This window comes from Corvus brachyrhynchos, unplaced genomic scaffold (assembly GCF_000691975.1).
Source record: "Corvus brachyrhynchos isolate BGI_N302 unplaced genomic scaffold, ASM69197v1 scaffold14, whole genome shotgun sequence".
Taxonomy (NCBI): Eukaryota; Metazoa; Chordata; class Aves; order Passeriformes; family Corvidae; genus Corvus; species Corvus brachyrhynchos.
In genome coordinates this window covers 14,096,056-14,111,679 of record NW_008239110.1, presented here as the reverse complement: position 1 = coordinate 14,111,679, position 15,624 = coordinate 14,096,056, and the positions used below count along the sequence as shown (strand labels likewise).

Genomic DNA, 15,624 nt, shown 5'->3' with positions numbered 1-15,624 from the left:
AGGTACTGTATATGAGAGGCATAGACAACCCCCAGACGAGCTGTCATAGCAAACGTGCATTCTGTAGCTCTGATCTTCTGAGCATCTGCCTGACTAGAAATAAATTTAGCTTCTGATCTTTCATCTTAAGCAAAATCTACAGTTTTTCTCCCAGTGCCTTAAACAACTGGTGAATGCTACCAATGGTGCACTGCAGCATACAGAAGTGTTTTCCTTACCAAAACGGACCACGAAATGCTGCAAAAGTAGGGCTTTGTGTCACTTGACTATCAATCCTCACAGAAATGAGTAACATGGGGAAAATAGGACAAGAAAGTTGTGAAAATCCAGACATCATGAAGAATTCCAAAGACATAACACTGTTTTGGATTCTCACAGCAGTTTACTATTTTTTGGTTTCCACCTCTAATTCTCACAGAATCACATGCTGAGCACCATTTAGGTGCTATGCTATGCACCATTTAGGATAAGGTTTACTTACATTATGTGTGTGTCTAGGGCTCATAGTGTAATGGCACCCTGATATCAAAATGGGGCCACTAGATGGTACTGCAATATAATTAATAAATTTTAAAGAGTAATCTCATAAATATATATTTGGATATTTTTCTGCAATGTCTTGGCTGTAACATTTGAAACACTTGCAGAAATATCCATGACACTGCCTTTAGATATATAGGAAAGCCTCCATGAAACTATAATAAAAGCAGCTTTAAGGTACATGCTAAAATGTGTGCTTACCAATCTTAACAGATAATTGAGGCACTCAATATATATGTAAAAACATATATGATATTTATACAATACTCACACACATATGTGAATCGTCATATGGAATTTTCATCTAACCTGTCACTACACTTATTTATTTTCATGTGTTCCTGTATTCCGTGCAAAGCTATTAAATTATGGAAAAAGTGAGCATATATAAATCAACATGAAAATGTATGTTTATTCATAAACTCAACATAAAATATGTCCCAGGATTTAAAAAGATAAAATTGTTACAATTGGCAAAATATATACAGTCATATTTCATATTTTTCTATACTTTGAATGATTTCCTATCACAATTTATTTCACCATTAAAAAGATGAAAAATTCCACTTTTATCTAAATGTATTCCACCATATGCTATGTCTACAGTATTAAACAGATTAAATTTTATAATCAGTTATCTTCCAGCTGGTAAAGATCTTGAGGTTTAAAAATTGCTGCAGAACTAAATTTTCTAAAACCATAAGCATGCTTAATAGTATCTACCCATGAAACTACCCCCTGAATAACCTAACACTGCTGGTTGCCAGCACTATTTTCAATTTTCATCTGTTAGATATATGTTCAAGCATGTCAAATGTGCCCTAAGTGATAGAAGTGAAAAAATAAAGTCATTTACTTAAAATATTCTGATAGCTATTTATCTGAAAACCCTGGTCAGATTTACTGCTCAAAGGCATTTACCTACAAAGTTAACCAGATGCTCTGAGTTGAAAACTAATTTAATTTCTCTGTTATCTTAACAGGACATCTGTTAAAACAACATCCAAGGAAGGTAATATGTTCAAAATTAACCATCCTGCAGGTTGTTTTATTAGAGTATGTATGACATTGACATTTAACTGCTAATGACCACTGCCTTACAAAAATAATTAGTAAATGTGGAATCAAAGCAGTATAACAATTATACTAATGGACAAAAAGTAATGTAGAATGAATACATAACTGGTGTAAGTTCAATCTTGTCGCCAAGTTCATTGCTTTGTTACAACTGAGTTATGCTGAAGATGAATTACTCATTTCTTTTGTTTCCTTCTTTCCTCAGCTTCACCTATGTATCAAGCCCTCCCTTTAAAATCAGAACGTGTTAGCTACATAAAGTGTTCAGCACCCAGAGCCATCATGTTTTTTAAGCAGCACGAGTGACAAGCTATGCAAATCATATCCTGAAGTAATTTGCATTATTGCAGTTAAATTGCATACGGATATAAACTGGATTTCAGAACAACTAGATATCAATCCAAGCAGCGGTATATGAAAGTCAGACACATAGGTGGATGTGTGCTTGCCAAGGTTGGGATATTCAAATGGAAAAATACTACTTATGACAAGGTGCCTGTTTCTCGTTGGTCCTTATAATTTTGTGGAATAAGATAGTAGGGACAAGTGGGAACAGTGGGAGGAAAAATAGGCTCTGCATTTCCTCCCACCCCTTCCATTTTCTTCCACCAGCAATGCAGGACTAGTGCTAATTTGTTGCCAAGAGGTGCTATGACCATTGCTGCCTCTTCCTCCTCTCATTAGAGTCACCCAATGAAAAAGGAAAAGAGAAAGGGTGGGCTGCCCTACAGCCAACAAATGTCACCCATATCTGGCTAATCCTGGACTAACATCTCGGATCAACAAGGGAAAGGAGAATTTCTCAGTGATGAAAAGTTGTTAATACGTGAGCATCATTTGTAGGTGGATTTCTAAATTGCTCATTTCCTCCTTGAGATCATTTGCATGAGATGCTCTCACATAGTACTGGTTTGTGGCTGGGCCTGGCTGGAGGCAGGAGAATTGACGGCTGTATCCTGAAGTCCCTTCTGGCTTTACTTTACTATGAACCATGACCATGAGTATGTAAACACTGACTTTAAACAGAATGCACATTGGCAGTTGGAAATGATTTCTTACATTTGTCTTTATTCCTCTGATTTAATGATGTGGAAAACAGACTAACTTGCAGCTCATCTACAGAGTGGGCAATACTTGCAGATAACAAAACAGCAGCAAACTCTCTCCTGAAATCTTCATTTTTCCAGCTTTGCAGAGCTGACTCTCTCCCCAGCGGTATTCCCCAACAATGTCATTATATTGTCTTCCTACTGCTCCCTAGCAGTTACTTGGGAGCCTTCACCAAGTTTTGGTTAACTGTCCTGATTCACTTACCTCATCAGGAAGAATTACACATTTGCAGCATTTGACTGGACTGCAAGGTTTATATGCAAGATTTTCAGTAGTTGGTTAAATACAATATCAGGAAACTTAAATATTAGCATAAATAGAATTGTCTTTGAACCAAAGGATTCTAATTCTTTCTGAATGTGTTACTACTTCCAAACATGGACAGCCGATAGATTTCCACATTTTCCATAAGATACTATATAGCTTTACATATATGTGAAGACCCTTCATTTTTCTCCCATAGCAAAGCAAAAGTCTGAAAAGTGAACTGATTATTTATTACAAGATATTTAGCTTTCTTCTTGTGAGGTGCAACAAACTATCTGTGGTTGGAAACAGGAATTCAACTACAGAAAAAACAAATAGAAAGCTGAAGAACTCAATTTCACTTAAATGTATAAAGAGAATGTTAGAAAAGGTGGAGCATGACTCTTCTCAGAGGCACGCAGTGAAAGAACAAGAGGCAATGTCACAGGTTGTAGCACAGGAAATTTCAGCAGCATATCAGGAGAAAATTTTTCACTATGAGAATGGTTAAGAAACAGAGAAGTTGTGAAACTTCCATCCTTGAATAATTCTAAAACTTGACTGGCTAAAACTCTGGGCAACATGACAGAACTTCTAAATTGGTGCTGCTCTGGGCAGGAGACTGGATTAAGTGACCTTGAGAGGGCTCTTCCAGCATGAATAAGTCTGTGATTTTGTAAGTCTAAGTTATCTTCTATTTCCAGTTATTTGCAGTGGGTAGGAGAGAAAGTGTTCAGAAACATTTGATTTCCCTTAAAACTTCTGGCAGAAAACAACCTGATGATATATTTTCCTTTAGTTGACATTTTAACTACAGCACATTCAGTTCTTTGTATCATATTTAACAATTTCAATTTCAATAGGTGCATTTTTTAATCTTTCTTATTCTTTCATGTTCCCCTTGTTGCAGTACAGGGCAATATAGGAAAGGAAGTAACATGATTTGAATGCAAATAGAAACTCCTTTTTATTTTTATTAAGAACAGTTGCTCAGACCTGTAGAATGAATAATGAGGAACCACAGTTTGACTACACCTAGTGATCTATTTACACAATATCACCTCTGTGCTTAGACATCTTAGGTGCCAGAGTTCTGTACCTTACTTTTCATACTCTTATTCTATATGTTTTCAGATCAGAACTGAAGTACAGGATTTACATTTGTATTTGTTATTAAGCTTTTTCTGACTGCTGTAGTATATGGAGTAAGATCCAGTATGGCATCCTCCATCAACTACCAAAACTTCGTCTCTGAAGTAGCCTATGTGGTATTAGCCTATGGTACAGAGTTTAAAGAAAAATATACAGTTGTGATTTCATAATTAAAAGCTATGTTAAAATGAATGTACAAGAGAGCTAAATAATGCTTAGTCAAGCAATTTTAATTCTGGCATTTCTTGACACTGGAGTGTTCGACACAAATTAAGACGTTTGAAAGTAAAAAAAAATAAAAGTACAACCTCATGATTTAAATTAAAAGTTTAATGTAACTTTTGCATCTTATTAGGTTTAAATAAGGAAGATGTCAAGAATGTCACACAAATAGAAACTAAGTAAATTTTGACAGTTAAAATGAGCTTTTCAGAAGTGTACTCTTGGTCATATTCACATAGTACTCTGGGGACTACAGTGAAGCGATTATGGAGCTCAGCCAGGCAACAGTGAGAGGAGAGCTCTAGGATCTGGTCACACAAATAGGATTGCACACAAAGAGAACCAGAAGGACTGACTAAAGGATGGGACCCTGTGCAGCAAGGGCTGCTTTGGACCCTGAGCCCCAGCTGGTCCCCCTTGTTCAGCACCCCATACCCAGCCTCTGCCTTGAGTTCCAGTAACTGACAGCGTCTCCACTCCCATGCTTGTGATGGGACCAGTGCAACCTCAGGAAAGGGTTTCCTTCAGTGAAAAAATGTTTACTCATTTCAAAACTAAAAATGGGAGTATGACAGTTCTTATTCTGCTTATTTTCTGCTTATTTTCTGCTTGTGGAATCATTAGACATCATTCAGGGAAGCTCTCAAATGCCTTGAATCAAGAGTGCTGTTCTTAATCACATGACCATTTTTTTTCTCTTCTGAGATAGCTGAATCTATCTCCTTGTGTCCTTTCCTGGGTTTAAAAAATCACAGAAATATTACACTTTCTCAGAAATGCTTTCTATTATGTTTTCTTTTTTTTGTTTCACTAGTGTACTTCAGATGTGCCTCATTCAAGATCAGAGGTTATGCTTTTCATTTGCTACATTTGCTTAGCCACAGGCCAAAACAAATATTACCAGTCCTGAAACCTTGAAGTCCTACTTATAGTGAGTATGGCACCCACTAGCAAGCAAAACAACACCCAGACTAATGAAATATTTTTGAAGAATAGTACTGAAAAGTAAGCCTGAGAAGTGGATTTTCTAAGCATTCATTCAGGGATCCACATAAAAATCAAGGTTAAGAACAAGTGATTGTACATCCTCTTTGTTACAAACCTTCTGTACAAAGCCCTAAATATTCCAGGTTGCTGTGAAAGAGCTTCAGCAAAGATAACTGTGCCTCAAGGACAGAAAATACTTAGTGTGATGACATTTTCCACAAGATAGCTATGATTGTAGAGGTGTATAATGCAAACAGACTTCCATGGATGTTCACCAATAGTCCTTAAATCTGCCCATTGTCTTCAGAGATGATTATCTCATTTTTCTAAAAATTTTTGAGTCTTTACAGGCCTATTTTAGTATAATAAGGAGAAGCTGTAAAAATGTCATGACCTCCACCCCCACGACTAAAATAAGTATATTAACAATTGAAATATGTCCTCTCCATTGTCTCAGCAGATGATGATGAAAAAATTGTACGTACACATAGAATAAAAGCTTTCTCAAAACTTTGGAAAAAAAAGTGCCTTATTTTAATTTTATTTGATAGCAAGCTATAAGTGATACATATAAAAATAAACTATACCCATCTGAACTATTAGTAGGCTGTAATTTTACCCTATCAATTCTTAAAGCCATGCTGCACAGAATCCTCTCTTCATGGTTTATAACCTCAGAGGCATCCCTCTGGTACTTGCCTAAAGGTTGTTTTTTATCCTTTATTTAGAACCATTTCAGACCCAGAGCTTTTCTCAAGGTTCTATTCAAATCCATTTTCTGGGATCTTTTCCTTTTCTCCTTGTCTTTACCAATTCTAGTGCTCTGAAAGCCAATTGAAGTGGAAGGAATATACTCTACTGGGTATTTTAAGGCAGATCATATCATTGGAACAAATAATACCTCTAAAGACCAAATAAAAAATTAAGCTGTTCTCAAATATAGACTTAAACCCTATGGTTGACTGGGAAACACTCTAGATGATGATTTCTGGACTTCAGAAAAAAATAATTTCAAGGTTTATATAGTGTTTGTGGCCCATTTTTATTCCAACTAGCACTTACTGGCGTTCTTATGCTGCTTTTATATCCAGTGCTCAAACAGCTACTTCTCCTTTCTCCATTTTTTCCCACCTCCATTCGCTTCCCCAGGCAAGATAAGCATCCCAACATTTACAAGTTTAGGAATGCAGGTGGCTGAAACAAGCAGGTGGAAAGAGGGTGGATTGGGTTGAGTTTAATTTTACAACAGGTGTTGGGTTTGTTATATATACTAGTTCTGGCAACAAAGAAAGGCTTTTGACCAAATAAAAGATAACATATGCAATTCTTTTATTTGCTATGTTTTTGCCAAGCTTTTAATGAGATTGGGCCTGTCTGAAAGTATAAAACTAGGAAAGTGTAATGTTTTACCTGCAGAAAATTAGTTTACACCCTCAGGAAATGAAATTCTGATCTTTTTGAAGTCAGCATCTTTTGAAGAAACAGAATACATGGGGATGATATACCTTGTCTCTAGTAGATTTTGTACTTTGGGGGTGATTCGAAAAAAACAACGGGTAAGGAAGTATCTCTGCCTCATTTATTCTTCCTGTAATTGTGTTTTACCTTCTGCATAATAAGATATCAGTAACTCACAAAGGATCAGAGGATTATATCTGTAATTTACAGTTGGGCTAAACTCCTGATAATCAAGAACAAAAATTAAAATGTGAGTCAAGAAGAGAATGTGATGTGTTTGACACAAGGGATTCTCCTTGATGCTCAGTTCACAGACAGCACTGTGAGCATAATTCAGCAATATCTAGACTTAATTGAAGCATATTACCCTAACAAAAAATTTGTGGCCACTGCTAATCTTTTATCCCACAAACTGCCACCTTTCTGGGAGCACCTTAGAAAGTAGGAGTTTTGGTTTGAAATGTTGGTTTGAGGCCATTACCAACTGCCACTTTATGCGTTGTCACACTGTCAATAAAACTCTATAAATATGTCATTTTTAGGAAAATATATTTTTCCTATGGATTTTTACTGTGTATAAGTATTTTACTGTGTATAAGTATTGTATAACAATCCTACCAGAAGCACAAACTTAAGAAATACTGATGAAGCCAAATGGCAATCTCTTCTGACACCTCAGTTTACATCCTAATTTACTGAAAGACCCCTTCTTTTACAATTATTATACTATCTATAAGACCCCTGAAAGGAATACAGCTAAGTAACAGCAAGCTAAATGGTACAAAAAATATTTGTTTGCCCCTGAGATGGCAATGTTTTTTATTCATTAAATCATTAATTAATGCCTCTCACACTGGTGAAATTTCCATTGCAGGACTACTGACGGGGACAAAAAGAGGTAATTTTCTTTTAAAACCTATATACAATTATTGTTGTGGGCATCAGAATGTATATGCTCATTAATGTCTGGTTTAAAAGTTTCTAGCATACCCAGAATACTCCAAATTTCCATCATACTTTAATGTTCATTCTGGTAACACTAAAAGAATGAGTAAAACAGAGCACAGCCTGTGGCATGTTAACAAAGAGTTGATGGCTTAAATCTATCCAGTGGCAAATTACCTTTGAAAGGTCTCCAGCCTCCAAATAGAAGCAGATAACAAATACATTCCATGTAACCCAAAGGACCAGCCAGACAGCATACTGTAGGGACGAAGAGAGAAACACAGAATTAACAATTCCACTCTCAGCTGAGTTAAACTTAGTTCATTAGTTCAGTCCAAGACAAAACCAGATTACAAGTATGGTGTCTATGAATAAAAATGTTACACATAAGAGAGGATCACAAATAAATTCTTCCCATTCCCTGACACAGTGTCGAGTGACCTAGTGAGTACTCAGTCATACCAGAATATCTGCATTTCAGGAAACAGTTGATAAATCTGACATTTAAATTCGAGACTAATCTGTATCTCTCTCTTTTTGTTCAAATGGGTAATACTACAATAGAGAGGCATGTAATATCAATTATATATTAGAAGTGCAGAGCTGATCATTCAAATATAACTTAGTAAATGACAGCCTAATTGAACTAACACAGGATTTTTCAATACTTGTCTCAAGAAACCAAACAAATATATAACCTGAAGAAAATTTGTCTATCTATCTATCTATCATTTTGCAGTATTTCTACAAAATATGGGGAGATTTGTTCATGACAGCTGCCTCTATCAATTTATTTTGTGACCTTCCAAGGTGCAGCACAATTATTCAGCACCTTCAAGAGGCAGACTTCATTTTAAACTGCCAGTTTCTTTGAGGTTTTTAAATTTTATTTTCCTTTTTTTTTGTTTTGTCTTAGAGTGTACAGGAGAAGCATTAATGTTTAAGCAATATCAGTTCATTGGTAGTTGCCAAACGTCTTATTCACGTATTTGATGTGAGTAATGGAATACAAGTTTTCTCTCCTTCTGTCCACTATTCTGCTTTTGTTTTGTATTCATAAGACTTCATGTGCTAGGACTGGAAACTGTATTCCCCTGCTCTAATGCTGGAGGATCTTGTATAATAATGTTTGACCTGCTGTTGCTACTCTTATCTAATATTTTTATTTAAGAACTTCCCTTGACAAATTATTCCATCATCTAATAAACTTCAGGATCTTCAAATGCTTTTCTAACGGCTGTTGTAGCCATCCTCTAGTTCACAATTCAATTCTGCATGTTTGCTAATTTCATTGCACAAGGCCTTGCATACATGTGAAATATGACAGCAATAGGACACCATTCCCTACCTGTTATAGTTGAGAGCTGCTTTCTCCTTTTATACCCACTTCTCACAAGTATTTACAGACTTACTCTTCATGTTGTGTAGCCTTTTCTCCAAACCATACTGATTAAATTTTGATAGCTCATTTTCCAAATCAGGACGCACTATTTTCTGCACACCTCCACGTGTTTACATTCTGAATAAGCAGACAATATTTTTGACTGTATACTATCCATTCCACACAAAAGATATATGACAAACTATTATTCGCCATGAGTGACAATCTCTTTCTCTTCATTCAGTAACAACCTGTGCAGGTTCTTCTTGCATTTCTCTTGCAAGTGCTGTTCTGTATCATATTGTCTATTATTCAACACGCCATTTTCCACCTAACCTTCTAGATACTGTGAAAATAAAACAATTCTGCCATTTCCCAAGATCTAAAGTGAGACTATATCTAATATGACCAAAATTTATACTTGTTCTAATTTTTTATTTTTATAGATAACAAAATAATTTCCAGCCAGCCTAGCTATTAATTGGACCTTGTTCATATTTTAAAAAGTTAAGATGAAAATAGTTTTGATTTAATGGATGCTAACACAGCTATAAATGCTTGAATTTCTTTACACAGAAGTAATTTCAGGTAATTTAAAGCATACAGATTACATACACTTTATAGGTCAGCTCTTTCTGGTCACAGATGACAGATTTATTTGGGTCAGGAGAACTCTCTGGAGGTCACCTGGTCCAATCTCTGCTCAAAGCACAAACAGCATGGACCAAGTTTTGCAGGGATTTATCCTGCTGAGGTCAGAATATCTCCAGAGATAGCCCAGCTAATCCACATGTACACTTTGAATGCAGGCTACTAATAAAACCTTGGAACATAGGAACATAGTCCAGCTGGATAGTCTTAACAAACTCAATTTTTTTTAAACAAAAGTTTGAGGCATTAAACACATTGAGCATTTCATTTTCCTGTAGCTTTCTCACAGTACACCCCCCTTCACATGTAGCATGAAGCTTTATAACTACAAATCAAGAGAAGGAAACATTAATTTAGATTCAATAACCTTAATTTGGCTTTGTCAACCAACTTTGCAGCATTTTAACTTGTTGGGTTTTGCCAATTATTGTAATACTATTATGTTATATATTCTGATGTATTTAATAAAAGCATTCCTTCTGATACATGAAGATAACTGGGTTTCCTATAGAGAAAATTCTCAATACTGCATTTAGACTCGTTTCTCAAAGAAAAAATACCAAAGCAGTAATATCCATGTGCAATGTCTGTTCCCTTGAAGGATCTTTTGTGTTCCAGAACAATTTAAGCAAACTGGAAAAAAGAATACAAGAAGATCTAAAGATATTTTATATACAAAGGTCTCAGGAAAATAGGCCTACAAATGGGAATAGACACTATTAAGTCCTTATATAGAGAAAGACTTACAAGATCATAATTTATCAGTCAACATGAAGATGAAAAAATGCGGGAGAGAGACACTGGAAACTAGGTTTCATTAGGTTGGCTGTTCATAGCACAGCTTGTCCCATTGCACATAACCAACAGCTGATTAAAAAGCTCAACATGCACAGCACATTCAACAGAACACTCCAAGGAACCTTGGATCTGCTTGTGCCAGCAGAGAGCCTTGTTACATGAAGAAGCAAAACTTTTCTTTTTCACTGTCAAGTTTATCACCAAAACACTGACAAATATATCTGCCATTTAGATACACTCTTTTAACAAGCATCTCTTGTTATTGGATTACAGATAAGGCTAAAAATTTCTTTTAAAAGTATGTTTTAAACTTCTTCCTTTTGAAATGTTATTTTAAGTGCTTGTTGCCTGAATTCTGTAGATAAACACTGAGTTTAGTTGTCTTGAAATACAAGGATGTTTCTGCTTCCCACTGCTTCTTATTTCAGATGCTTCAGATGTAGCACATCTCTCATCTCTGCATCATGTGCAGTCATAAATGCCTCTTGTTTTCAATGTGCTTCAGCAAATTGTTGAAGAAATTCAGCACTGAAGGTCTGTGACAGTGAACAAATCCCTCTGACACTCTCTATTATATGTATCTAATTTGAAGCACATTTTATAAGAGTTCTTCAAAGGGCTATAGCTGTATTTTTTTGGCATATGTGGGAGTTCAAGACAGCTGCATTATCTGACAGAAGCCACCACAATGCTACAGAGTCACACAATAGCAAGACAAGAACTTTGATGAATACACACTTGACCAAGCAGGAGATACTGACAAGGGGCACAGCAATGACAATGCAGCTTATTATTTTTATGGAGATCCACACTGGAAAGAGGTATAAGTAGAAGGTTAAGACTAAAGACTTGAATACTTATTATATGGAAACTCTTTAGCCAATCAATAAAAGTTACTTTTATTTTAAAAATAAATTCTATAAATGCAGCTCTCACATGCTTACCATTCTTGAAGTAAACATGAATTTATAACCCTCTGCAAAGAATTTTGAGAAGAATTAGGTATTTTATGATTAATTGATACTGTGTAGTTACATTCACTATGAATCATCACTAATGAATATAGGATGTCTTTTTTCTTGGGGAATGGAAAACTGAGATATTAAAATACTTGTACCAGTACTGAGAACTTATACATTTCTCTTCACACTTCTGTCAAATTTGGCTGAGTCACATTATCTCCAATTTACTAAAAGGGAAACTGGAGGTCAAAGAAATTAAATCACTTCACTTAATTCCTAAGCCAAATGGAAATATGATGACAAGGGCACAAGAACCAAAGGTTCAGATAGGCCACTACTGCCTTTGATATAAACATGGTCACCAGAGCTCACATCTAATACTCTTGTCACGCTTTGCCTGAAGGAGAAATATGTCACATACCTTTCAAGCATAAATAGTGAGGAACTCTGATAGCTATGAGTGTTTTAAAATAAAGCATTATTTTTTTTCCCACAGAACTGTACATGGCATTTCTCTTGCTTCCAAATTCTTTTCTGACATGTGAGTCAGTTACAAACACATTTGTCTGAGGGATAAAAGGGCCCAGACCCGCATTGTGCAATTCAAAGCAATTGAATTGTTCTTGCCATGAATGATTTGCTGTTTATTTCTTATTTTAGAAATGAACACTATTTTAGTTTCAGATTCTTCCAAATCTGAAAATATTATTCCCCAAGACCCTTCTGGGCTACATTCAGGACAAAGTAACTAAAGGAATTACTATAACTATAGTTACTACATTTACCATAGTAATTAAATATGTGATTAATTATGCTATCTGGGCAACAGTACTTGTTCAAAGATTACCTTCAGTCCAGCATGTCTGGGAAGAGCATATCTTTCCAGGAATGCAGTAAGAACTGTCCACAACATAATTTTTATATTATAATAACAAAATAATAATCTTTGTTTCTAAAGTTATTTTCCCCTGATTTCCTCAGCCTATGAAGATATATCACTCAGAAATACAATTTTCAAACCTATCTTTTCCCCATCAAATAGAATAAAAGTGAAATTCTGAATACTTGGCATCAATATACTGTCTCTGCCTCTTGTTTCCATCTTCCTGGAACTGGTAGAATCACCTGGATTCCTGTGTGAGAAGCCCATTGAAAGCAGAAAGGACATCAGTCCACAGTGTGACTTCATGTGGCTGCTTAGTAGGCACCATCTCCAATTACCTCTCCTCTGCACATTTTGCTGTTTCCTTCCTATTTCCATTGCCTGAGGCTTTTCCTGGAGAGCTGATGAGGATGTGGGCAGCACAGCATGGTGGAGAGTCCAGTTCTAGAATCCAGCAGGAGCCACACACCAGTGGGAAGCTTCCAGCGCAGGGCAGGATCAGAAACCACAGCCTCATTCCGAAGAGGAATCTGAAGTCAAATTCTCACCAAGCAGAGACTCAGTGATTGAATGCATGACGACCAGATGTTTTAAGCAGAACTGCTGCCCTCAGCAACCTAACACAAAGAGCAACTGTGTTCTGCTTTTAATAATTCAGATGAAAGTCTTCCCTGCCCATCAGTTATCTACAGGCCTCATTGGAAGAGAGCTCAGGGCCAAAACCAGTAGACTTGACAACAAATAATATTACTGGCAGCAGAGGACTTTGTGCAACCAGTTCAACTTCAATAAATGTTCACTGAGTTTCCTGAATGTACTGGGAAGCTCTTGCAGAATGACATAATCCTCTGGACTTTTTTCATTGCTCGTTGATTGTCACAGCATGCAGCTTGTACTAGTTTTCTTGGCTGAATTCTTCCTATCATTAAGACTTAGACATTTCTTGCTAGGTTTTATTTTTTTCATTTATCTTTAATCATGGCTATAGCATCAGAGCACTGTCCATCCTCGTGAGCATCTGTTTCTAAGCAGATCTTAATCAATTTTGTAGCATCCATTTTGAGTTGCTGTGGTTTTCCATCTCAAATTGCAATGACAGTCTAGTTCACTGCTTTTGTTTATCAGGGAATTTTTTAACACATTGGCATTGTGATTCCTTGACTCTTCAGTCTTTCATCAGTCACATATTTATGTATTTTTTTTCTCCTTCCCTTTTTTGCCTCAGTTAATAAAATCTGATATTTTATTTCCTTGTAATTACACTTTAATAATTAGTGTCCTCTGCCAAGACTGACTGAAAGATGCTGAACTGTCATGGGCATCAGAACTGGTCACTACCAAACAGAAAATTGTTTTGGAGCATTTTTTTTCTCTTGAGCAATCAGTCCTTACAGATATAGAACAAATGCTGCTTAAAATTTCTTTCCAGAGGCTTCCATACATCCCATGGCTATGTATAAACTTTCAAGCTCCTTGAACTCAGTTATAAGCCATGATTTTATATAGGAGTTTATTAACTGTATTTTCGCTTTGATTTGTGTGAGAAGGATTCATAAGAATAAAAAGCAGGAGCAAAGTTGAGGCATGTCTGGTCAGGTCATAAATGGATAAAGGCACAGCCCAGAGCCCAGTACATTGAGAAGATGTGCAGTCAGACCTCAATCTACTCACAGCCAGGGAGTTCTAGCTTGAGTGGGGCTCACTGGGCCTCTTCTTTCTTTTGGCTGCTTCTGTTTTGTTCCCTCTTCTTTGTGCCAGAATTATGCTGGGAGCAGAAAGCACAGCAGAGATTTGCCTTTTCTTCTGAAGACATGGCTCCAACTCCTTTTGCACAAAATAAGTTGAATTTCTACAGAGCACATTACTGTCGGAGTAGTATCCATCTGCCCACATTTAGATGTCTGTAATGCAGATGTCCTGCTCTGAGCAGCATCTAGATTCCCACTACACTCAATTCAGAGGAAAGGCACTTTCAGGGATCGGTTCATTTCCTAGTGTCTGACACAGATCACTCTACCCTTGCTGTTTGGAACGCTAAACTTCTCAAAGGCAAAATTCCCAATGTCACAGAGCCCATTAAAAATCTTGTACTGGTGACATAAAAAATAAGATAGTAATGCTTCACTGTGCAGATATACACTCCTTTTTTTCCCCACATAAACAAAAAATAACAAACTAATTTAAACATCACCAGGGTAAAATATCACTGATGTAGTGCTGAAGAGACATGTTCTAAGAACTACTGTCTCTTATATCCTACACTTACTGATGGTCCATTAATGCTTAAGCTTAAATCTTTCATTTGTTCATTTCCTGTTTCTTGGATTTGCAGCCCTTTATATTTTAGTGTAAAAGACTGAGAAAAGCGTTTTTGCTACTGCATCAATTTCATTTGTTCTTCAGCTTCTAAATTAGTGTCCAACTATACCACTGAAGATATTACCCACAACACTAAATGACAAACTTCCATTCCAAGAAACCATAAACAACTCTGGAGATATATCAGCCCATTCATACAGCTTCCCTAAGGAAGATACATAACATTTTCTCAGTGTTCTTACTCTATTCTTACTACGACTACAACTAATTTCTTTCAATATGATGCTAAAAGGGTGAATGGCCAAAAGGTAGAAGTAAGAACACACAAATACTTCATTTACATTGTAGCACTGTAGCACAGTTCAGTCAACCTACTATGTTACAATAGGGAGTTGCAAATAGTCTAGATCCTCAAATGAAAGTATTCTGGAACTGAGGAGTTACTTTTTAAAAGAGTTTTCTTTAAAAACTCAGTATTTCTGCCATTCTTCTTCCAAATGGGGAGCAACGAAATTTTCTTCCTTTCATCTCAATCTTTTTCTTCTTGTCTTGTTTTGTTGTTGGTTTTGGTTTTGTTTTGCGTTTATTTCTTTGTGTGGTTTTGTTTGTTTGTTTATTTGTTTGGTTTTGGTTTTGTCTTTTTTGTTTGGTTGGTTTTGGGGTTTTTTTGGTGTTTTTTTGTTTGGGGGATGGTTTGGGGGTGGATTTAGGATTCTTGTGCATCAATATGTTATAGTTTTTAACCTTTTTAACAAAAGTGTACTTTATGTACTAAAGAAAGTAAGGTAAGGTAGAAATTTTAACAGGACATATTTATTTTATCTTTTGACATGGCAGTAGAAATTTAATTGGTTTGGCTTCACTCATCATTCAATTCCTGTGTATCTTTTGAT

The 15,624-nt window shown here is 36.0% G+C and overlaps 1 protein-coding gene across 1 annotated transcript in view; it reads right to left on the bottom strand.

The window, feature by feature from the left end:
• Window positions 1-15,624, bottom strand: part of NKAIN2 (Na+/K+ transporting ATPase interacting 2) — a gene marked incomplete at its 5' end in the record, with an annotated part of 529,971 nt that overhangs the window by 246,508 nt on the left and 267,839 nt on the right. Inside the window, one exon of the mRNA XM_008637809.2 lies at window positions 7,915-7,995. Coding sequence (XP_008636031.2) covers window positions 7,915-7,995 — 81 coding nt within the window. The remainder of the gene's footprint in view (window positions 1-7,914; window positions 7,996-15,624) is intronic.